Genomic DNA, 25,698 nt, shown 5'->3' on the forward strand with positions numbered 1-25,698 from the left:
ATGTAATTCTCAGTATCTACAATGTCTAATTCCCAAAATAGCTAATCAGTTTCAATTACATTATTTTTATATTTAAAATTATATATTTCATCAATATAACACGTTCTGCACATCCACCGAAATAAGACTAAGATTGAATATAAAGAATAAAACAACAATGCACCCAATATAAAAGCCAACTAAAGGTGAATTGGACTCGGACAGTGAATATCACAAGTGCAAATCTTCCTTTCTGGTCGCGGACCATTTTCGCATCGGCAAAAATCTTTGCGGACTCAGGGTGCGTTTATTGCAGCCGTACTCTGTGTGAAGAAACAATAAAACCAAACACAACGAAATTTTAACGATTTTCGAAACCGGAAGTTCGCGCAATTACGCGTTCGTTAAGAGAGCCTAATTTTTGAGTGTATGATTGCCTTTTCTGTCGCACAATATTCAATCCATGACAACAACGAGTATTTAAAATTTCTTTCTATTTTAATTCAAATGTGTTAATGGTAACACGCGGCTGCGGCAACTTATAAAAAGATGAAAGCATTGCTTCAAATGCCACGGCAATCTGCGAACATAATAATGTAAGAATATACTGCCCGATTATATTTAGTTTTGATACATATTTTTTGCAATCTTGCGAATTTGTTATCGCCGTTTGGAAAATCCAGCTGTCAATCAAGTCACGCTACAGTGATTTTGGTGTTTAGAGGCCGTTTAGCTTCGTTTCCGGGGCCAGAAAGCGTTTGCCCGAGTATTGAGAATTTATACAAGTACTATTGGGGGTGGGGGCACTGCCACCGCCCCCCCAAGTGTGGTGAGAAAACGTGTGGAAAGCCACGCCCACTTAGGTAATATGGTTTTTGGGCGATTAGGAGCCAATATTACTCAGAAAATATCATGACAATCCGTGTACACAAAAATGCGCGGTAAAGTGCCCGATTATATGTTGTTTTAATTCGTATTTTTGTGAATTCGACAAATCTGAGCTGTTAGTAGATTACTCATGGCGCTCCAGTACTGTACGTACCAATGTGGAGGCAGTAAAGCAAAGAATCCTAAGGGAAAATGCCCGGAAACATACATTACGGTAACACCCGAAATTTTGCGTTTTGCAATGTATAAAAAAGCGTTTTTATTCGGACGCGGACAATCTTAAAACAACATTATGGTGTTCTCCGTCTTATGTTTAGTATTTTGTATTGCCGCTTTCCAATTTAGAAAATTCTGGGTGCCACCATTGAATCATACCAAAAAAAAAAATTATTCCTTGTTGCTCGAACTTGCGAGAAACACCACTATGTGTTTTGCTATTCTAATAGTTGAATATATATGCCCTAGCCCTACTCGTTACCAGTAATTATTTACTCGATTAATGTTATGTGAATAAACTTGCTTTTTATTTTTTATGTTAAAATCTAATGCAAATGGTAACTTGGCTGATAGTTAAGTTTCGCAAAAACGTTTGCGACCCGCAGTGAATTTCTGGCTTGTTGCGGACTCATTCAAACGCTCCATGGACTCATTTGAGACCGCGGACTCGGGTTGGGAAACACTGTCCTATACTGTAGTATAAATTCAAATTAATACGCGCTAAGCTAAAATTCGAGATGCAAAAACTCGAAAATACTTCGCGAGGTTATTTTGCCTTTGTGACGTCACAATAGTCCTGCGGTAACAATGATAATTTATTATGACGAAACAATTGCACAAATGTGCATGTCATACTAAATCTTCATTTTTATGGGTTTCGGAATTCTTAAAATAGAATCTGAGTTAACAGACAGGTGCGCAGCATTACATAAATACCTATTTTATAAAAAACTCAAAATCGCCAAAAATGACTTACGCAATTCGGTTATTAGCGTGACGACATCCTGTTTTGCGGCCATTCCGATGGAAAAGGTAATTTTGTGATGCTCCTCCAATTACGTATTGACGCAGAAGATATAATCCTAAAAAAACATTTTCTCAGAATGACAGGCAACCCGAAATGGGAGAAAACAGAAATAATGACTTCCATTCTGAAATCTTTAATATATTGTGCCCCAAGTAACACATACCTTTTCGCGGCCATTCCTAGGAAAATGATAATTAGTTGATGCTCCTTCAATTCCGTATTGACTGAGGTATGGGACGAAATCATAAAATAGTATTTTCTTTGAATGGCAGGGAACGAGATACCTAATGGAACAAAATGAAATTCTCGAACTAGCAAGCAAGAGAGATCGTTATTGAGACCGACGATTCGTTTGTGTCCGTAATAACCGATGAGTGGTCTGATAATTCTGGCAAAATACAACTCAGCATTGTTTTGAAGTATACGAAGTATGTGAGTGCTTCACAGGCTTTGTGAAATTTAATTCCGTTCGGTCAGAAGCAATTACATCCGGCATTTTAGCCCATTTTACAGAATGGGACATGATTGTCGAAAATTGTCCGCATTCAAAACTAACATCGAGAAAACAAATACTTAACGCTCTTGTTTCTTTGATGGCAGATGCCAGTAGTGTGACAAGGACGAAAGCCTTTTCTTTGAAGCTCTGGAAAAACCTGGCATGATCTTCAGTGAAGAGTCTTATTTGTTTTCTCCGGGGAGTGCTTAGTCAAGAGAAATCGTTGGATTAGAGTATTGTGTCGGACATATAACCTTTACAGGGAAGCATGTAAAATAGCTGGTGTAAGAGAGCTGCAAGCGCACAGAATAGTTGAGGCACAAATTTATCACGACGACGCCAGCGTAAAATCGGTCTTACATAATTTCCCAGTGACCTGTATATATGCCCTACGTTTATGGCCTGAGTTGCTCCATTCTTAGATTTTTTACAGCTGGTATCGGGGAGGAACCGCCAACCAATAGTCTTGCATTACTCATTATCGTGGTCACGTGGAATTTCTGTCAATGGTAGCAACGCCGAATATACACCGTTCTATTCTAAAATGCAAAATATTTTGAGAGAATTATGATATACCAACGAGAAAATTAATAATTGCATGAAAAGACGCCATATTTTTTTTTATTTAGGAGCGTTAAATCGAATTGGCACAATTTTTATGATTAAAGCTGTTGTAATAGTGAATTTTTTTGGCTTTCTAGTTTCACTGTATCACGCACCACCGAACAATTATACAGTAGGTATATCTTTTCCGAGATTAAAAAGCCCGATCCCGCGTTAAGTAATAACCAATAAATTGTTTTACGAGGAATAAAAACAGCACAAGCACTACAGCTCAATTGTATGACGAATCACGGCATCGCACCCAGTAAACAAGTACGATCGTCTGTGGGGAATGGGGATATTTATGCTACAGTCGAGTGGAATTATGCGGCGAAGGGAGCCGAATCTTCCGGAATGTACCGGAACCGCCATCATGAGATGCAACGCCTTCTTAAATAATTTCATTGCATGATACAAACTTGCCAACCAGAAGGTGACTAGAGGGCAGTATAAAGTCATAGTGCTTGGCATGATCGTGAACGATTTATCGTGACATTTTATTTATCGAAGCAATAAAGCGTCTTTCCGTCAAGTATTGATCTGGACACACGCCTCATATTTCTTGTCATTGCATCGTAGCTGGTCAATAAATAAGAGTCATCCGCATCACGACATAACGTGGATCAAGACACTACATAATCCCCCTAATTCTTGGCTGCGAGGTTTATTAGTTTTTATCACGTACTGTAGGCAAAATTAATTATTGAATGATGCGGGACATGCAATTAAGAACATGATGGATGTAGAAATTTCATCGGAAGTAATAAATCTATCATTTTAATTAGATAGACACTAATGAGATTATTTTATATTTTTAAATCGAATACGCCGCTAATTCCATAGCATTTCGCCGTAAGTACCCATTCTATCCAAACAAAATATCGAATGTCCGTAACTGATAAGAATATAACTCAATATATATGTTTGGTTCCAGAACAGTCGCGACTCGCTTGAGTTAAGACATGTAGCATAAATCTCTTTCATTAATTTCTGTAATATGTCAAGCCATCATTCATTTTTCTATTTCAAAGTCACCAAAAAGCATAGCCCTATAGACAAGGCTACGCCACCACCAGTATCACTACGTTAAATATAAAACGTGGAGTACCAAGGAGACGATATATATAGTCATGGGCAAAATTTTGTTACCAGTGATAAACTAAAAGTATATGAACACCAACAAAAGATATTTGACCTCAACGGTGACAAAATAAAATTGTGATAATTTCTTCAACATGTGTTTTTACGATTCCGACGACCTACAAACAAAGACGCTATTTAAATCGTAGCGTGGAATATCGCACGTAATTCTATTGGTTTGGATGACGTGCAGTTTCAGATCAAAAAACGGCCTCGAGCAGCGCTTAATAATACAAAAATGGTTAGTTTTGAAGTTTTTCTAAACTAAATCAATCGGGCTGTTAGCACACGCTCAATAAACAATTTTGTTCGGTTTTTTAGGTGTTAATTGGGTTGACTGGAAGTCATTGTCATTCAGGGTGCTACATATATAACACACTAATTGTGATATAACACCCAAATGCAACTACAGTTTAATAATATTCAAATTTTGGTAGGGTCTAGCAAATTATGCATTATCCAGCATGAAGAATTACCTAATATTATGTAGGTTCATTTACAAATTACTTTCAAAAATATCTTTCATTGTCTTAAACAAGACTATCAAGTGGGGAAAACCAAGAAATATTGAATAATGTCGTCAGGCTTATAACCGAATTGCGTAAGTCATTTTTGGCGATTTTAAGATTTTTATAAAATAGTTATTTATGTAATGCTGCACAACTGTCTGTTAACTCAGATTTTATCACAAGAATTCCGAAACCCATGAAAATGGAGATTTTGTTGTGTTGTTTTTATATGAACCACAGCGGTCTGGAGTAATAAACGAATTGAATTTGTGTGACATGCACAATCTTGCAATTGTTTCGTCACAATGATTTGTCATTGTTTCCTGTATGACTACTGTGACGTCACAAAGACAAAATAATATCGCGAAGTATTTTCGAGTTTTTGCATCTTAGTTTCTAACTTCGCGCTTATAAATTTGAATTTACACTAAAGCATAGAAAAGTGTGCCCTAGTGATATTCACTATCTGAGTCCAATTGACATTGGTCGGTTTTTATTTAAGGGTGCATTGCTGTTATATTTAATATATATGGTAAGTCCTATTTTAGGTGGGTGTGCAGAGCGCGTTATATTGATGAAATATATTATTTCAAACATAAAAATAATGTTATTGAAGCAGATAAACTATTTCGGGGATTAGACATCGTAGATACTGGGAATTACATACGTTTTTCAAATGTTTGGTTTTCGGAATTGGTGGATATAGTTAAGTTGCAAAATTGCGTATGTCTCCAAGTCATAGGCACATTTCTGCGTAAGTCACAGTGCGCCATTATGACGTCATATGAATTAATTTAAATCTGACTACGACTAAAAAATTGAACCATGGGAAATTAGTGACTCTCAATGGCATAACAACATCATTAGGAAGTTTTTTACGTTTTCTCAAAACTGCTAAAAATGACTTACGCAATTTGGTTATTAGCGTGACGATGTGGTATTGGGCAAAAGACGTACTTTCAAATATTGTTATCGTAATGAAACAGGATTCTTCGTGGCCGGGAATAAGTAGCTGTAAGGATTTTTTACTATTTAGTTTTTAATATAAATTCGAAAGTTTCAATTCAAATTTGTATAATTGGAAACTCAATTTTAAATTAGAAGCCTAATATCATAGTTTTGAGTCCTATTGCCCCAAAATTCAATTTGGGTTTATGTTTCATGGTGGTGACAGTGGTCGTCAAAAACCAGTGGCTCTGTTGAAGGAGCCATTGTAATTACATACCAACTTCCCAGCCATGATACAGACATATAAAGTTAAATCAGTATAATGAAGGTGTAATGACATAAACTGCAAGTTTGCAAAAAAGTGTATGATATATATATGGACATTACAGACACATCTGGGTACTCCTGGAGTTTGCGAACCAAAATGTCGCACAACCTGAACCCTAATCTGATACACAACCTGAGTTCATCAGGTTGTGCGCCATCTTGGTGCGCATACTTCAGGAGGTCCCACATCTGCATGTAGCATATCATATTATTATGAATGAAATATTGCATGAAATAGGTCTAACAGACTAACCCATTTCTGAAAATGGCATAAACCATCATTACATGTTATAAAAATATTTGTGTAAGGATTTTTAATCAGAAAGTCATTGCACATTATGCATAACATTGTAAATAAAAATGGTAAATAATATAAACATTTAAATATACAGCTCATTAACATTGACGAATAATATCAAACTAATAATACTAAATGAAAATTGAAACATGTGGCTGTAAATTAACACATGTGGCTGTGGTATCCCAGGAATATTTTTTTCCGAGATTTTAAAGCCCAATACCGCGTTAGGTGTTTACCCAATAAATTGGTTCATGAGGGATGAGAGAAGCACACGCATTACAGCTCAATTGTATGACGAACTACGGCGTCGTACCCAGTAACCAGTTGAGTCGTCTGAGGGGATATTCATCCCACAGCCTCGTGGAACCAGGAAGTGAAGGGAGCCGAATCGTCAATAAACTATCGGAACTGCCATGCGATGGATCCAGTATCGCCCTCGCAAATGATCGTAAAGGCATTTCCAAACTTGCGAACCAGATGGTGACTAGCGGGCAGTATAAATGCATAGTGCTTAGCATGATCGAGAACGTTTTATCATGACGTTTTATTCATCAAAGCAATAATCCGTCTTTTAGGTAAATATCTCTCATCGAGTATTAATCTGGACAAGCGCCTCACATTTCTTGATTGGTCAATTGATAATAATCCGCATCACGACATAACGTGGATCAATACATAATATAATCCTCCTTGATTCTTGGCTGCGAGGTTTATTAGTTTTTGTCACGTACTGGAGGCGGATTTAATTATCGAATGATGCGGGGCATGTGATCAAAAACGTGATGGATGTAGAAATTTAATGAGATATCACCTATGAGATTATTTCATATTTTTAAACCGAATAATTTTATAGCATTTCGCCGAAAGACCCATTCTATCCAAGCAAAGTATCGAACATCCGTAACTGATAAGAATATAACTCAATATGTCCGGTTCCAGAACAGTTGGACTCGCTTGAGTCAAGACATGTAGAATAAATCCCTTTTATTGATTTCTGTAATATGTCAAGCCACCATTCATTTTGCTATTTCAAAATCACCAAAAAGCATAGCACCATAGACAAGACTAGGCCACCACCAGTACCACTACGTTATAAATGTAAAACGTGAAATACCAAAAAGACCATATAGTCGTGGGCGAAATTTTGTTCACTAGTGGTAAACTAAAATAATATGAACACCAACAAAAGATCTTTGACCTTGACAAACTAAAATTGCGTTTTATAATCTCTTCGTAACGTGATCGAAGTAAAGTTAATGTGTATTTACAATTCCGACCTACAAACAAAGAAGCTATTCGAAGCGTAGTATGAAATATCGCACGTAATTCTATTGGTGAGGATGACGTGACAGTTTTAAATCAAAAACAGCCCAGAGCAGCACTAAATAACACAAAAATGGCTCGTTTGGAGTTGTCGAAACTTGGTCAATCGTGGTGTTAGCACACGGCCAATAAACAATTTCGTTCGCGCTCTGGCTGTCGTGAAAGTCATTGTCAGATAAAGGTGCTACATATATACCACCTAAAGTGTGATATAACATCCTAATGAACTACAGTTCAATAATAATCAAATTATAATTTTGGTATGGTCCAGCAAATTATGCATCATCCAGCATAAAAAAGTACTCAATATTATGTAGATTCATTTATCAATCACTTTTAAAATATCTTTCAAGGTATTGAAGAAGACCTATCAGGTTATTTTGTATTGGGCGAGACGTACTTTCAAGTATGGTTATGGTTATGAAACATGATTCTTCAGGGCGGGGAAGAGTAGCTGTTACGATTTTTTCAATATTCAGTTTTAAACATAAATTTGAAAGTTTCAAGTTAAATGTGTATAATTGAATACTCAATTTAAAATTTGACGCCTAATATCATAGTTTTGAGTCCCACTTCCCCCAAATTCAATTTGGGCTTATGTTTCATGGTGGCAAAAAGATTATTGGCTATGGAGCTCCAAAGTTGGAAAACTGTGGCTCTGGAGCAGTAGCCACTGTAATTAAATACCAACTTCCCAGCCATGGTACTGACATAGAAAGAGAAATCAGTATAATGAAGGTGTAATGACATGAACTGGAAGTTTGCAGAAAAGTGCATAATATATGGACATTACAAACACATAAGCATGTAGCATATCATATTAATATGAATATAATATTGCATGAAATATGTCTAACCCATTTCTGAAAATGGCATAAACCATCATTACATGTTATAAAAATATTTGTGTAAGGATTTTTAATTGGAAAGTCATTGCACAATAGGCATAACATTGTAAATAAGAATGATGAATAATATGAACTTTTGAATATACAGCTCATTAACATTGATGAATAATAATAAACCGCATTCTGTCCAATCTCTCAATGAAAATTAACACATGTGTCTGTATTATTTTTGGCTCAAGTCGAAAAGTCAGTATCATGGCAATTGCATAGAAATTTAATATTCTGCATACAAGTTAGAAAGCAGGATGAATTCAAAGAAATAATTGTTTAATTGTAACGTTTTGAAAAATCATCTTGATGATATCTTATATAAAACGACGACTCATTAATATACCTATGTCGCTAATGCCATTAAAATGAATAAAGAGCTATGAGGGTATGCCACACTACGTCTTTTCACAATTCACCAATAGCACATTCTAAAACCACACCTTCTTATAATTTCCAGTTTTGGACTGCATCTTACAGAGAGCTTAATGAAAATTGAATAAAGTAAAAATTAATATGTTGCCAGTAGAATGTCAGTAATAAAACGTAAGTATTATGCTGGGTGTCAATATATGTTGAATTTTTCGAATATGTAATAAATTTGTATAAATAAATCCATTTTAGGGACAAGTTTAAAAAAGAACTGATTTTAGTATGGAAGAATAATAATATATTTAATTGAGAGTTTTTTGAAAATAATTTTTTAACACCATTTCTGACATCTGTTATTATTAGTATAAAATTCTCTAGTGTACCATATTGTTAAATTAAATAAATAACATTGGAACAGGTTTTGACAAACAACAAAAGTGAATAAAAAAGCAAAGAAAGCTAGAGTAAAATTTTGAATTGTGTTTTATGTCACTTATACACTAATAAAATACTAAAGTGAAAAGATTTCAGCGTAATAGAGCGTAAATAATATACACACTGAAAAAAGATGAGTCACAGTTTATATAACTGTAATTATAAAAATTAATAGTTTGGCACAATAAACACTTTCTCGTTAAAATTGTTAATTGCAAAAAAATTATGACTAGATTTCCAAGTATTAAAATTCAGTAATGCACCATGAAATAAATAATCAATTATTTTGATATAAAAAACTGGGTAAAATTTAATACCATTGCTCTGAAATTGATAAAACTAAAATATTAACAACATATATCAAAGCGATAAATCAAATGCAATAAAATGATACTATTTGTGTACATATTAGTGACTAAACATGTATGGACAAAGCCTAAAATTTAAGTTCTATAAAATAGGAAGCACTGTTTTGCTCAAATTTGAAATATCTACATTCCATCAGTTCATAAAATAAATAAAAAGTTAAAACAGATATCACAGCAAACTAATATAAATTTTCATATAAATTTCAATAGAAAAAATTATGTGGTAAACCAACTGAAATTCACTGGTAGATTAAACATTTTCAATGAAGCAAACTGAATACTGATGGCGGATCATTCCCATAACAGGATTTTTTATTGCTCGTAAATATTAAATAAAACTATATCTTGATTCTGGTTCTGCATTTGATTCCATTTCCAACAAAAGTTTAGCTGCAGCTACAGCCAATGACACTGTTGGAAATACTTTTACTGCAGATTTCTCGTCATCTACCATGCCATACAATGACAGTTTCATGTGCACATCTTCGCACACAGATGTTAAAAATACCTCCTTCTCAGCCAATTTCAAATCTGTAATGACTTGAAGTAGGGTAGACATTCCAACAGTATCAATCATATTCCAGTGCGAGCAATCAAATATTATATACTTTATCTTAGTTGTTACATTTTTAGTGAGAATCTGTTGTTGAATATCGCAATTCTCAATATCATCATTAGATTTTGACAATAGACTTTTATCTGTCGGTGAAATGTTTACTTCATGTTCAAAATATGTTGGTGTAATTTTCTGCAATGATGACTTGTTAGCATATGTTGGAGATTGTGTAAATTCTATTATCTTTATACCTGGTACTTCATGCACATTCTGGTAGTATTCAATATCTCGATATATATCAGTACCTTCTAATCCACCCAAAAATTTAACTTTTGCACCACTTTGTCTCAGTCCACCACAACAAAGTGAAAATATTACCCCAGCATAAAGCCCCAGGTCTACACCCAGAATTATAACAAATATGAATGTCATAAGCCATACTGAAAAGTCATACTTATCAACTTTCCATAGTCTGGGTAGCTTGTTAAATTGCAGAAGAAGACTGTGCAAATTGGCCAAGATAATACAAGCCAAACACGCAACGGGCAAACTTTTGAAAACCGGTCCAATCACTAGTAATACCAGGAGCATTACTGAACATGAAACAAGTGCAGCAACCTGTGTGTTCCCTCCACTGCTTTCTTGTACGACACTTCTGGCCAATGCACCACCTCCTGAATGTCCTTGAAAGGATCCTGACGTTATTTGACATAATCCAAGGGCAATCAATTCCTGATTTGGATCAATATTGTAGCCATGCTTTTTTGCGAAGAGTTTTCCCATCGATACCGCAACAGCAAAAGTAACTATTGCAATCGAAATTGCATCACCTATTAAAACAGGCCAAAGTGAAATATTTGGCAACATAGGAGATGGCATTCCCTTGGGCACAGAACCAATAATTTTGATACTGTATGTTTCACTTAACTTCGCACCATACGAAATTCCTGTTCCAAGTATTACTATCATCAATTCACCAGGAATCGGAATGTTTTTCAGTTTTTCACTGTAATTTCGATTTACATATTTGATTGGCACAAGAATAAGAAGACAAATTGCGCTAGTTATAATAGCTGACCATTGAATTTCAGAAATTCGAGAAAATAGATCAATGTAGGTTGAAATCAATCCAAAAATCCCACTTTTTCTTTGAAGTGGTATTCCAGTTATATATTTCATTTGAGCTGTGACTACATAAATAGCAGCAGCTGTTGTGAATCCAGATACAACAGGATCTGATAAAAACATTGCGACAATACCAAGTCTGCAGATACCAAGTATAAGCAAAATAAGCCCAATCAAAACAGTCAATGACAAAATTATTGTGAGGTTCTGAGCATTTGTGTATCGACCGATATTCTCCACATTAGGCAAAGTTGAATTTGCATCTGATATATTCGAATGAGATAATATCGTGTTATTTGATGTAGCTCGACTTGATGGAGAATTGTCATCAAAATAGACACTGGCATCAATTTCCAGATTATCTAAAGCATTACCAAGCATAAGACTTATGACTGAAAATACACCAACTGAAATATGCCTTGATGTGCCAAAGATTGTGTAAACAAGTGGCGAGAAAAATCCTGTATACAGTCCATTAATGGGAAGTAATCCTGCCAACAATCCATATGCAAGTCCTTGTGGGATTCGAACTATAGCAGTTGTAATTCCAGAAATAAGATCGCCTAATGCATATTCCATAAAAGGGTACTTTGGAAGCCATGTTAAAATAGGAATTAAATTAAAAAGTTTATTTTTCATACATGGAACATTACACTGTACTGCATTTTTTATGTTTTTCTTCAGAGTCTTTCTCTTTTTAGGCTTATATCCATATCTTACCCTCAAATCATTTTCTGTTACAGACGATTCATCGGATCTATCAACTGACTCCATTCTCAATCAGTTAATATTGGCAACCAGTTAGGTTTTTCCGAGCTTTCATTCACTATTCCCAATACTAATAGCGTACTTATATAATCTTTCGTCCATTCATAATCCGGGACACGCTGCGTGCATTTCCGACAATAAATCAATCAATGAATTCGCCAGGCAGCCAAATACCGAAATAACAGCTCCAAAAGCCTTTTATATTCCTGTATTCTGGTATTCATTTAACCCAATTGTCAAACGATACGGGAACACATGTACACTCTAACAGTAAAGCATTTTGAATAACCGTGGCCTCAAGCAACTCACTTCGTGCGGCTTAACACGAGCCATCAGGAATGCGTATTCCGCCACATCCTTCTAATATAAACAATCGTCGATCTCAACAGCTCAAATTTAATGACTTCTAAAAACACGAACATGTCTACAGCATTGGCGACTCGCGTGCGCCACATAAACGTGGATCGTGGCCACAGAGATATATAAATATTTCCAGTTCAGTGATCGTGGCCCTGTGGCCACGCTCAACTGGAATTAAAGCTTATGTGGTCATTTTAGTGGATTTGCAATTGACCATCGAGAAAATAAAATATGCTTATTGGACAAAGAGTGGATTCATGGATCGTTTTGTTATTATGTTATTGTTTTTCCTCTTTTATTTCTTTTTGTCGTTGTTGTGAAAAATATAGCCTTTTACTTTAACTACTGGACCAATTGGTATGAAACTTTCAGGCTAATAATTTTATTCATAATTATGATTATAATTATTCATTATTATGACCATTTCATTCTTTTGAGTAAGTTTTATCACCATTCCATCCAAGCGAACAATGGTAATGGAATTGGAAGAGTGAGTGAAATAAAATTCTTAGAAATGTTCTGTGATAGAAATTTCATGTAAATACCAAATTGCACATGTTAGTGGCAAAACAGAAAGAAACTCGGCAGAAACTTGTATCAATAAATCGGCTTTACTAGCAATGTTTCGTCATTATTACTTAAACACATACATTACTGTTGCTCAGCGGGAATAAAAAACTTGTCTCAAAAAGTATTTGTAATAATTTTTCAAGAATTGTTTTCAAGAAAAGTAAATATGAATTTGTGAACCATTATTTTGAATGCTTAATACACTCAAAAATATAATAAAATTTGAAGTATTATCATTAGTTTATAATTTTCGTAACAATTCATACCCGAACTACTTTGACGACATACTAATCAAAGTTATTTCCAATCGAATAAGCAATTCCAATTTTGTTCATACCTTTCGTGAGTAAATCTGTGACCCAGCATGTTTTATGTTATACTGTCTTCAGTGGCGTATCTAGGTAAAATGGCGCACATGGCAAAGGTTTAAAAATGCGCCTCCTACTTCGCTTGTTTCCTTTTTTTGTTTACATGAAATTGATTGCTCTCAACTACGCAACATAACAAGCAATTTAATAACTACACAATAAACAATAAGCAGTAGACGATCGTGCAATAACAAGATCTTAGAATAGTATATTTCGTGACGCAAATTTGCCAATGATTTCATCAATTTTATTTGTTTTTTTGTTTCACCCCTCTTTATACTTAATATATAGCCAGATCACAAAGCTTTCCTGGCTAATTGAAGATCGAAGGTATGACAGAATTAATTTTAGTTCACTAAACGACCGATCGTAATTTTCTATGGATACTGCCAATGTCAGCAAAATTTGCAAATCTATCCGGAGATTGGGAAATCCAGAAAAGACTCTTTGACACACACTGTTTTCGTGTCATAGTTAGGGTTACCATATTTTTTTGACTTCAAAGCGGGACGCCTCCTGTTTCCGACTTTACTACATAGGTCTACATTTAAGCCATCCCGGCTGTCTTCATTGACCATATTGCCATCGAGAGTTCATGCGCATATTCTCTGTCTAAATATCGAGTTCAGTTCGAAAAATAGAAAGAAATAGACGCTAACGATACAAATGATCCGAATTTAGATTTTTTATGTACATCAAGAGGAATAAAGAATATTGAAATAGTCTGCCGTTTTAAAGCATTGAGAATTTGCTCATTCGCTCAAGCATGCTTGTAGATAACACGTTTAAAAAAAACGTTGTTCAATGTTACATTCACGCGAACGTCCTAACAGGACCAAGTAGAATTGATTTTACATGTGATACGTTCGCTAACAATGTTAGCGGGAAACAACGAAACAAACAAAATAACGCATTCACCTTCAGTAAGTACGCTAGCATTGCGCTACACAGCAAAGACAGTAACGAGAACATGTTCGTGTATTATGCTGGATGGCTGAACGCAAGAGCGAGACTTTTGGCTGACTTGTCGGGACGGCGGGACAAGACCTTAAAAAGCGGGACTGTCCCGCCTAAAGCGGGACGTATGGTAAGCCTAGTCATAGTCTATATCTTACATGGGCAAACTACGGCCCGCTGGCCAAATCCGGCCCGTTGGCTATTTCAAACTGGCCCGCCTGATGCTTCCACAACCAAACGAAAATCAAATTTTGATGTTTTAGCTGAAAAATAGCTCGAGGAATAGATTGCGATTAAATTTAGTTTTGGCAGGAAGCTTATTGTTTTCCGCTTTTGCTTTGTAATACTGGAAATATTGTTCATATTATGTAACTTTTTACGTCACAGTTACATGCCCCGTCACTATAGGCGGGCAAAATGTTTGGCCCGTGAACCAAAGACCTTGCCCCCCCTCCACCATCAAGGACGGCAAGGATTTTTATTAAGCCAAGAAAATGACCAACATTTGAATTACTATCTGCTTGAAGTGACTCCCTGTGCCCTCGCAAAGCGAGATTTTGTTCCGCCAGACACTTTATTCTATGCGATATTCATTTAAGAATCCCACTACATTTTTGCCTTTCCTTTTTAATTTGTACATGGAAATCTGCGTCAATAATTCCGGTTTATTGCTCAAATTTCTTTCCACGCTGTAAAACATTCTCTCTCATTGTACGAATATTCATAAATGTTCACTCCAGTACGATATCAGAGCTAATATGAGGTGCAGTATAGCAGTAAGTCCAGTACCGTATCAATTTCGGCTTATTAATGTTGAATTATGACATCACCGTCAATTGCGCTAAGTGACGAAACAAACTGCATTGATCGTTGGAAACTGCAAACTGCATTGACTTTTGTTGAATTTTTTATGATTTAATTAGAAATACGAGTTTCATTCATTTTCAAGTTTTATTGAAAATTATTCAATTAGAACTTTTCGCGTTTTTTGCGCCCCCGTCCAAACGGCGCCCATGGCACGAGCCATGGCTGCCATACCCTAGATACGCCACTGACTGTCTTGCTTAGTCAGGGATATACTTTTGTAGAGAGTGGCTCTCGTTTCTTTGTAAATAAGTTGAATTTGGTTTAGCGGTCTTGACTCTCTGTTTTGACATTAGGATTGTTGCGCTCTAGGCACGATTGAATAATGTGGATTAGGATTGCTCCACATAGGCCTAGTTTACGGATATTTATATGAGCATTAGATTGCCTTTGTGATTGCTTTCATACTTATAGTTTAATTATTTGATTGAATTTCATTGCCATATGATTCATGTTCAACTTGTAATATTTAAATCCTGGAATAGCAGACAAATTCGACATGTTATAATTTGTAACTCTTTCTGATCTGCAGGCTGCAAGTTATTTAATAGTAATTGGGTCGACTTGTAATTAACTACTTTTGAAAACATGCTTACCCTAATTTAAATAAAGATGAAATTATGGCACTAAAAGAACTCGAAGGACGAGCAGCACGAGATATCATTATAGTTCCGGCCGATAAAGGAGGAAGTATTTGCATTCTATCCCGAACTGACTATGTCGCTGAAGGGATGCGTCAATTAAATGACGCCGAAAGATAAGTCAAGACAAATTGGAAATGATGTTATTAATCTTTGCTCAAAAATGAAGGAAGCTGGAGTAATAGACGATAAATTAGCTAAATCAATCCTTCCAAAAGACCCCAAACCAGGTCGCCTACGCCTCCAGCCCAAGATACACAAAGAAAATCACCCTAGTCGTCCCATAATATCAACGAATGGCACAGCGACAGAAAAACTTTCGGCCTATGTAGATTATAAACTGACTCCGCTCATGTGTAAAAGAGTTATACCCTCATATATTCGAGACAGCATGGATTTCTTAAATCATTTACAAAAAATCAAAACAATAGGACAGGAATCTTTACTAGTGAGTATGGACGTAGTCTCCCTCTACACAAACATCCCCCACAACGATGGCATAGAAGCAATGGAAAAATACATCAACAGATTCAGCAAAGACAAACAAGAAATCCCCTAGATAGCAAAAGCAGCCAACTTAGTCCTGACAAACAACAACTTCGTTTTTGACGAACAACATTACCTTCAAATTCAGGGAACTGCGATGGGAACGAAATTGGCACCCAAGTATGCGAACATTTTTATGGCAAACCTGGAATCCAATTTATTAGACAAAACCCCTTTAAAACCACAGTACTATTGCCGCTTTATTGATGATTGTTTTCTTATATGGACACATGGCAAAGAGAAACTATCAGAATTTGTTATCTTAGCAAATTCTTTACATCCAACTATCAAATTTACCTTCGAATGCTCAACAAACTGGATTACGTTTTTGGATGTTAAGGTTCATATCATTAACAACAAATTGGAAACGGAAATCTTCAGCAAAGAAACCGACTCGCACCAGTATCTTTCGCCATCGTCCTGCCACCCTAAACATGTCACTAAAAATATTCCAAAAAGTATATTCATCAGAATAAGAAGAACCTGTTCAACAAATGAGTTTTTTGATAAACATGCAAAAATATTGAAAACATACCTCACAAAGAGAAACTACAAAAAAAAATTAGTTGACGATGCAATACAATCTGCAAAAGAACTCGACAGAAAACTCCTTTTAATCCCAAAAACTGAAACAAAAAAAGAAACTTTGCTTCCCTTCATCACAAGCTATCACCCGACCCAACCAAACATTCGAAAAATATTTTCAGATTACCAATACATTTTAGATAACAACGATAGACTAAAAGTAATTTTTCCAAAACCACCAAGATTAGCCTATCGTAAATGCCCCACACTAAGGGACAAATTAGTCAGAGCAAAATTGAAACCAGAAACTCCCGTTAAAAAGAATCCAGGCTTTTTCAAATGTGGCAGAAAATCATGTAGTACCTGCCAATATTCCGAAGAAAGGAAAATTGCAACAAACAAACAGAAGACAGCAGAAATAAGGATTCGTCAAAAAGTTACATGCAACTCGGAAAATGCAATCTACCTGATAAGCTGCAAAAAGTGTGGCTTGCAATACATAGGAGAAACGGGAAGACATTTAAAATACCGAATAACGGAACATATATATTAGAAGTATAAAAACCCAAAACAAAGATCTGGTTGTTGGCACCCATTTCAGTCAACCGGGACATTCGCTTAAAGATTTTAGTGTCATTGGCATTGAAAAACTATTTCATGACCACATTTATCGAAAGAACAAGGAATCCCATTACATTCATCTTTTCGGGACACACGAGCCACAAGCAATGAATATTAAGGAAGTTTAGACCAATCACAAAAAAAAAAAATTTCATTCATTGTTTTAATCAATTCGTGTACCTAATATATTTTTTTTTTTCAGAATTGGATCATGCATGGCCAGATATGCTAATAACAGACAAAATATCACTATATTACATTTAACACACAGACAACTTTTCTGGTCTGCATTATACAATACTGAGAAACAAAACACCATTGTTTAATTTGGACTTCAATTGCTAAATATAATACAAAGAGAGAGAGATCTCATCAATGACACTTATTTCGGCCACCGCTGTTATTTAATCAAGAAATTCACCGATTTTATTGATTATTTAACATGCGTGACTCCTATAATTCTACACTGATTGTTTAAATATGCATGTAACTGCTTTTCGTGTTGTAGTTGAACTATGTATGTCTGAAGAAGTCTGACCTTGGTCAGACGAAACGTTACAGAAATATATTTGTGTTAGTGTGCAGCAAGACTCTTGAATCACTTAGGTTTGATAATCATGTTCCTAAATTCGAGTAGGCTCTAATTAGGATTACTTATTTATTGCAAGTCATTTGTGCTGATTTGTTTTATGTTTGTATCAAGATACCCGTGTCAACTGTATACTTCAAGTTGTGATTTTCAGGATTTGAGGATACAAACTTGGGACTAGAAAGACCGCGTTATTGAATTGTTAATAATTTCTAGTGTGCTGTTGGTGTCGTCCAGGTCACAAAGAACGACTGTTACACATAGTTTTGTTTCCCATCTGGATGGTGTGTCACTCTATTAGGGTTGTATACAGTGTAATATAGTTCCTGTACCAAATATTGTAAATTATAACAACAATAACACGGCAAAGAATTAGAACAAGAACATGATATTAAAACGACTTACAGATCCTTTTTGTCCGCATGGTAGATTCTAGTGGAAATCGATTCCTTGGTTATTTTCTCACTTCGCTTAGACCAGCAAAAAATAGCTAAAGGAATTTGTTGGGATTGCGATCAAATTGGGTTTTGAGGCTTATCGTTTTCCACTTTTGCTTTTGTACTAGTGTAAATATTGTCTATAAAATGTAACTTTCACTTCATACCTACATGGCCCGTCAGTCTAGATGAGCAAAATTTTTGGCCCCCGGTCTGAAAACCTTGCCCACCCCTGGCTTAGACCAACGTTTCCATTATTACCTGCCCACACTGTACAAATCCAGAGTGCATGTCTCCCAAAAATAGTTGGTCTATCGACTATACAGCTGTTTTGTTTTATTTATACAAATAAAATTGCTTGGTTGTGAAATGGAGTTCGTTCATCTGTATGATACTTTTATGTGGCAAATATATATGTCTATGACTTATTCTCATACATGACACAGCAGCAATGCAGTGTATTAATTAAACTATTTCCAGATATATTGTTGTCAAATGCTCGCATAAGTTGGAATGCTTCAATAAAACATTTTAGATCTAGATTTTTGTTAGAGCATTATATATATACCAAGAATACACTCAAATACATTCATTTACTCTCTAAAAACAAAGTCGCACGCGACATCTGATGCACAGACAGCACTAAAAATTTACCTAGCAAATAGTTATAAAGTTCCAAGACAGATTCCTAATCTCCAGTCATGCTCTTTAAGACTGCCATTTTTATCTTGAACTTTCAAAAATGGTGTGGTTTGAGGAGAACATTAAAATTTGTTTGGAGTCAGATGAAATTTTTATTCCGTCTATATTCCCATATAATAGGATTTGATATTCATTTCTCGTGGTATTGGTATTCAATCTTCACTTAAATGATTGACTGATGGACCCACAAAATTGCTGTTTTCGGCGATTTTATACCGGCTTTACGAGATATGAAATTGAAACACCGTTGAAAGCATGGTACGCCAAAATCAGTGATCGGGACTAAAACGGTGATTATAGAGGTGTTTCCAAACTTTGCACGATCCCAAGTCCACGTGAAAACTAATTTATATATAAGATATTTGAACATTTTGCCAAGACATGAAAAATGAGATTTATTAATAATGAGTAATTCTTCGTGGTATTTCACGCTTTCAACAAGTAGTAGGAAGAAATCAACGTAAAAACCGCTAAATATTTTATTGATATGGCAAGTAGTCGTAGGCATTTAGGAACTTAACAATTCAATAAACGATTTTGATTAAAACATTGTCAGAAAATTATTACTTGATACATAACAATATATCTTTTTTTCATAATTGTAATTAAGATATGTTATCAAAATATATCCAAAGGTATTACAAATTATATGCATTCCTTCATAAGATGAAATAATTTGAAGCTCAGATATACAATGAAGCACAGAGTGGATTTTAATCAACAAAATATTGAAATAGCGTTTAAACCAAAGAACGTCAAAGTTTAGATGTAGTTTTTTGTTAACAAAATTTAGGCATGACTATATCCTGCATCACACATTTGGCACTCTGACTCCAATAAATCTTTTGCGGTCGCTACAGCCAGAGATACTGTTGGATATACTTTCACTGCTGATTTTTCGCCATCTACTATGCCATATAAGGATAGCTTATCGTAAACATCTCCTTGAATAGACGCAAGAAACACTGTATTTTTAGCCACTGTCAACTCTGTTATAACTTGATGTAAAGAAGACATTCCAACGGTATCAATCATGCTCCAACAAGAACAATCAAATATGATGTAGTATGTTTTTTTCGTCGTCGTATTAGCTGAGGGGTTTCCTTCTTCGATATTTTCTATGTCACTGGACTTACTAATCGTTAACTTCGCCATTCGATCATAATGAAAAAGTGAAATTATTTTTTCTAATGATGACTTGTTGGCATACGTTGGAGACTGCGAAAATTGTATAATTTTTATTCCTGGTATTTCATGTGCACCCTGATATAAATTTACATCTCTGTATACATCAATTCCATTTAGTTTGCCTAAGATTTTGTTCGTGACACGGCGTTGTCTTATTCCACCACAACAAAGAGAAAATATCACGCCCAGGAGAAGTCCGGTGTCAACCTTCAGAAGTGTAACAAATAAGAATGTGAGCAGCCACGTTGAAAAATCATACTTATCGACTTTCCAAAGTCGAGGTAATGTCTCGACTTGTTTTAAAAGATTATGCATGTTTGCCAAAATCATGCAAGCTAAACACGCAACGGGCAAATTTTCAAAAGCTGGTCCAATAACTAGTATAACTAGAAGCATAATAGAACAAGATACAAGTGAAGCAATCTGTGTGTTACCTCCTGCACTTTCCTGTACCGCACTTCTCGATAACGCACAACCACCGCAATGCCCACGAAAGAATCCCGACACTATTTGGCACAACCCAAGTGCAATAAACTCTTGATTTGGATCAGTACTGTACCCATGCTTTAAAGCAAAAATTTTACCTATTGAAACTGCGAGAGCAAATGAGACTAATGCAATTGAAATTGCGTCCCCTATCAAAACAGGCCATAACGAAGTATTTGGCAATATGGGAGATGGCATCCCACTAGGAACAGAACCAACAATTTTGATACTGTATGTTTTGTTGAGATTAGCACTATATGAAATTCCTGTTCCAAGTATCACAATCAGTAGTTCAACAGGAATCGGTATATTTTTCAGTTTCTTCTTGTATTGGCGGTTTACGAACTTTATCGGTACAAGGATGATTAGGCATATAACACTGGTAATTATAGTTGGCCATTTAATTTCTGATAGACGAGAAAATAGTTCGATGTAAATTAAAATTATTTCAAAATATCCACTTTTGATCTGCAGTGGTATTCCTGTCAAATGTTTAAGTTGTGAAGTGACAACATGGATAGCAACAGCTGTTGTAAATCCTGATACAACTGGTTCTGATAGGAACATCGCAACAAAGCCCAGTCTGCAGAAACCAAGCAAGAGTAATATAAGTCCAACCAAAACAGTTAAGGAGCTGATAACCGTAAGCCTTTGAGCTTCCGTGTATTCAATCGAGGATCCTTCTAGTGAATAACTGGAGTTTGCAATAATATTATTATTAGGTCGTTCGGTTCCATTTTGTGAGAAATCAACTGTTGAGATATTCACAGCTAAAATATATTTGGATTAATTTCTATTCTGGCCAAAGTATTCCCAAGCATAAGGCTTATAATAGTCGTTACTCCAGCAGATATATGTCTTGAACTACCGAATACAGAGTAAACGAGAGGAGAGAAGAATTCAGTGTATAATCCGTTTATAGGAAGTAATCCTGCTAGTAATCCATATGCTAGACCTTGAGGAATCCTCACTATAGCTGTTGTTATTCCAGAAATAAAATCTCCTAATGCATATTCCATAAATATATACTTTGGAAGCCATGTCAAAATTGGCACAAAACTTCTGAGCCTGCTTCTCAAGCAAGTAATATTGCACTTGAGTAGATTCTGGAGTTTTAATCTGAGAGTTGTAATTTCACCAGGCATATATCCAAATTTGTCTCTCAGATCTTTTTCTGATAACGGCCTTGTTTCCGATGTACGAGTCTTGGCCGCCATATTTCTCTTCTACATCTGACTTCTACAGATATACTAATAAGAGTAAGTAAAAAAATCAATTATTATGCCAAAGGACTTTATTTTCCTTATTTTTGGTGGTTTTATCTTTATTTGTGTTTATTTGCGCGTGCTTTGATTTAGACTAAAGATCAAGGAGTCAGAATAGTCAAACAAAATTGTGCCAATCACTAATTGTGACAAACACGTTTTAATAATGAATTTTAAATGGGTATGAGTTCAGTAATTCTGGTTGTTTTCAGCTAATTACATGTATCATTTTTAGTTAAACACACCAGTGAGTTTAATTCAAGCTAGCTTTGTTCCCGTGTGGGGAAAGACGGACCCTATAATCTTTGCATGTCCCTCTCCTGTACTAATTAACGAGCTTCAGCGGGATTAACCTCAACGAAATTTCTTTGATAAGCTCACAATAAATTGTAACGACAAATGTTCGTATTTCGTAAAGTTGTACGATCTGATTGAAATGATCTAAAAACAGATGTATTGGAATATGCTGTTGAACCCTTAATACAAATACAAATCAAAACGTCCAATACAAAGAGAACATCAAAAAAACACTGTTTTTCATTTCGTGTGTGATGGTCGGATTCAAATTCTCGGAACTCAAAGACAGGTACATACGCTCGTTGCCGATAAATCACCATTAGGCAACAGAACTCCTTCAAAGGTTAAATATTCACATATTATATTGTAACACCAAATATTCGTATATATATATCATAAAGTTGCATGATCGAATTGAATTGATCCAAATACGTCATCAATCTTCTGGACACACAAGGTCACTGCATACACGTTTGTCGCAAATAAATTACAATAATGGAAACAGGCCAGAATAGTATGATTTCATTAAATTCAACGTACTATTAACACAAAGGGTTAAATACTGTTACAAACCATAGTAATCATCCCACAGTCGCGACATCCATACCTCGACCTTTATTTGTTAACATGCTGAATCATGATTCGTATACATCTACGTATTAACTGAGGTGATGTGATTCTTGGCAATACTTCTAAATAGATTTCGTTTTAATAAAGCGCATTGTTCGACCATAGTATTGGTATATTTCGTGTGATAAAGACATCAACGCGAACACCTAACGCGTATTTTTTATTGATCATCACATTGTTTTATCATATAATCCAGTAGTTCCTAAACTGTGGGTCGCGACCTCGGATACGCACACAAGTGAATAGGATTTGGGAAGTGAAATTTGTGTTGTTCAGCAGTCGTCACTCGACAGGTAACGTAATAGTGTCTAACTTCGGATTTTTCAGCAACAACTCCATTTATTGTCCAAACGGCGCCAAAACTGCTCGATAAAACTTTTATGTGGTACACAACCTTTCCAGCTTGTCGGCAGGTACCGGTAATAGTAAATGGAATTAAGTGACAATGTGACGAGCGCCAATAATATTTTCCTATTTACAGCATTTTTGATCATGTTACATCCGAATGAGTAGCTGTGAGCTGTCCCGCTGGTACGCGAATCGGACTTTTTGCCAGGCTGCGCGAAATTAAGTTGGTTTGTTATTTTGTACCGGTGTAGCCGCTTGGAATATACAAAGCAAAGTTTCTTTATTTGACAATTAGCCCACTATTAGGTGATTGGCAAATATGGTATTGATTGCCAGTCGGTGTTTTGGCTGGCTGAGTAATTACACTTTAGGATTCGGTCAGTTGCGAAACGGTTTGTTAATCGCACACGTGTCTGAAATCTAGGAGTACGCTGCGTGTTTTGTCCACAACGCCTCCACATAAAAGCGAACATTTTTGTATTGCGATATTACGTATTTAGACGTTTGATACATAATTTCGAAGCGTTCCGAGCAGTTAAACACAAAACCACATTGGGTTCTAGCATAGAAAAAGGCACTTAAAAGATGTGATTCCGTACAAATTTTTTCCTATTTTATTTTCTTGCTTTGTTTTATTTTTGAATTAATGATGGAGCAATCTGTAATATGTTAATATCAAACTAAAAATAATAAATACACCGTTGAAATATATTAAATAAGAATTAAAATTTATGTATATTTAGAAGCAATCTTACTATTCCCGAAGTATCGTACGCTTCAGGTCCGGCTATTCAGAGACAATGCATAACAACTTGTTTCGTCAAAGAACCGTTGTAATTCTTATCTAAGATGATCTGAGATGTTTACACCGTGGTTTTCATACGACGCCATGTGTTATCAAATCTTCTGAGGTTTTTCCGGCGCATTGCCGGAATCGTTCATATATTTTTTTGGGCTAATGTATGTTCACCGTCAACGTCCACTTGCAGTCGATATTGTTCCCATTTAGATAATTAAACAGATATACAGTATTGATTTTTTGAAGTTGCTCTATGTTTCCAGTTGTGGGGTCGCGAGTAACCTTAGGCTTTGATTTTATGAAAATTGGATCGTGAAAAAAGTATAATCTACACTGTAGATTTTCAACCGTTGTTCCGCGGAACACTTGCGGTTCCTTGAACTACATTTATGTGTTAGTTGTCAAGTTGTTGTTTCTCTTTTTATTCTGATTGACAAATTCATGATAGCGAATGAGTAGTAGAGTAGAGCATAGGTTCTCAAAGTGCTCCGTACGGAGCCCCAGGGCTCCGTGAGAGAAACCCAGGGGCTCCGCGAGCTATTCGATTACTTTTCAAAATACTGACTAATTTTGTAACTGTTCAAAGAAGCAATAACAGCTTTGATAAAATCTGACAACAATATAGTCTCAAAATATGGCAAAGAGGCGGAATTATGACATTATTTATAAGCAGGAGCACAGCCAGGATTCTTAAGAGGGAGGTGGTTCAAAATTGGAATTGGAAATTTCCTCGCAACATTCGCGATTGAAAAAACGGATAACGAGATTTCTGTTGCGTAAAATATTCAATCCATGACCGACGCGAGCATTTAACGTGTCTCGTCGTTATAATGTAATTGTGCTCATCGTTTCTCACGCTTGATTCGAGATTACTATTAGGATTACTAAAATGAAAGAATACTATTCTAAAGTAACATAAAATACGTGATGAACTGCCAACTATAAATAAATTGGAGTAGTATTTTTGCGATCTTGGGATTTGTCAAACTTGATTTGTTCTTTCGCACTTGAGATTATTTTTAAGCAAGATATCACCTTTTAAAAATCACAAAGTCTGGGCAAAATACGAACAATTGAAATTTATTTTATTGCATTCGGCTTCGTCGGTAGTTTCAGAATGAAAAAAAGGTACATCGCGGATCGCGCGCACAATGGATTGCGTGCAGCTCCGTCGGTAGTTTCAAAATGGGAAAGAAGGTACATCGCGCACGCAATTGACAGTGTTTCGATTTCGCAGTTACTACGATGAAAACCTAACATAACACCAAATTTTGTGATTTACAATGTCTATAAAAGCGTTTTCAATCTGAGGTGAGTCTGCTGAAACCAAACGTGTGATCTTCCATTTTAGGTTTTAATATTTTAGAATGCCTATTTTCAATCAAGAAATTTGAGTTGCGGATTTACCTCTTTACTAATTATTATTTTTAGCATTTCGTCGTCGATG

At 35.5% G+C, this 25,698-nt stretch overlaps 1 protein-coding gene and 1 pseudogene across 1 annotated transcript; both read right to left on the minus strand.

Moving 5' to 3' along the window:
* Window positions 1–7,174: 7,174 nt before the first annotated feature.
* LOC120328923 (prestin-like) lies at window positions 7,175–12,516 on the minus strand. The gene has a single exon (XM_039395511.2). The coding sequence runs from the start codon at window positions 12,062–12,064 to the stop codon at window positions 9,938–9,940; it is 2,127 nt and encodes a 708-aa protein (XP_039251445.2). The 5' UTR covers window positions 12,065–12,516; the 3' UTR covers window positions 7,175–9,937.
* Window positions 12,517–20,027: 7,511 nt separating this feature from the next.
* On the minus strand, window positions 20,028–22,129 carry LOC120328666 (prestin-like; annotated as a pseudogene).
* Window positions 22,130–25,698: the final 3,569 nt, after the last annotated feature.

The sequence above is a fragment of the Styela clava genome, chromosome 7 (assembly GCF_964204865.1).
Source record: "Styela clava chromosome 7, kaStyClav1.hap1.2, whole genome shotgun sequence".
Classification (NCBI taxonomy): domain Eukaryota; kingdom Metazoa; phylum Chordata; class Ascidiacea; order Stolidobranchia; family Styelidae; genus Styela; species Styela clava.

What these genes read in the sequence shown, in the direction of transcription:
- LOC120328923 (XM_039395511.2), bottom strand. Translation starts at nt 12,064, where the DNA reads ATGGAGTCAGTTGATAGATCCGATGAATCGTCTGTAACAGAAAATGAT.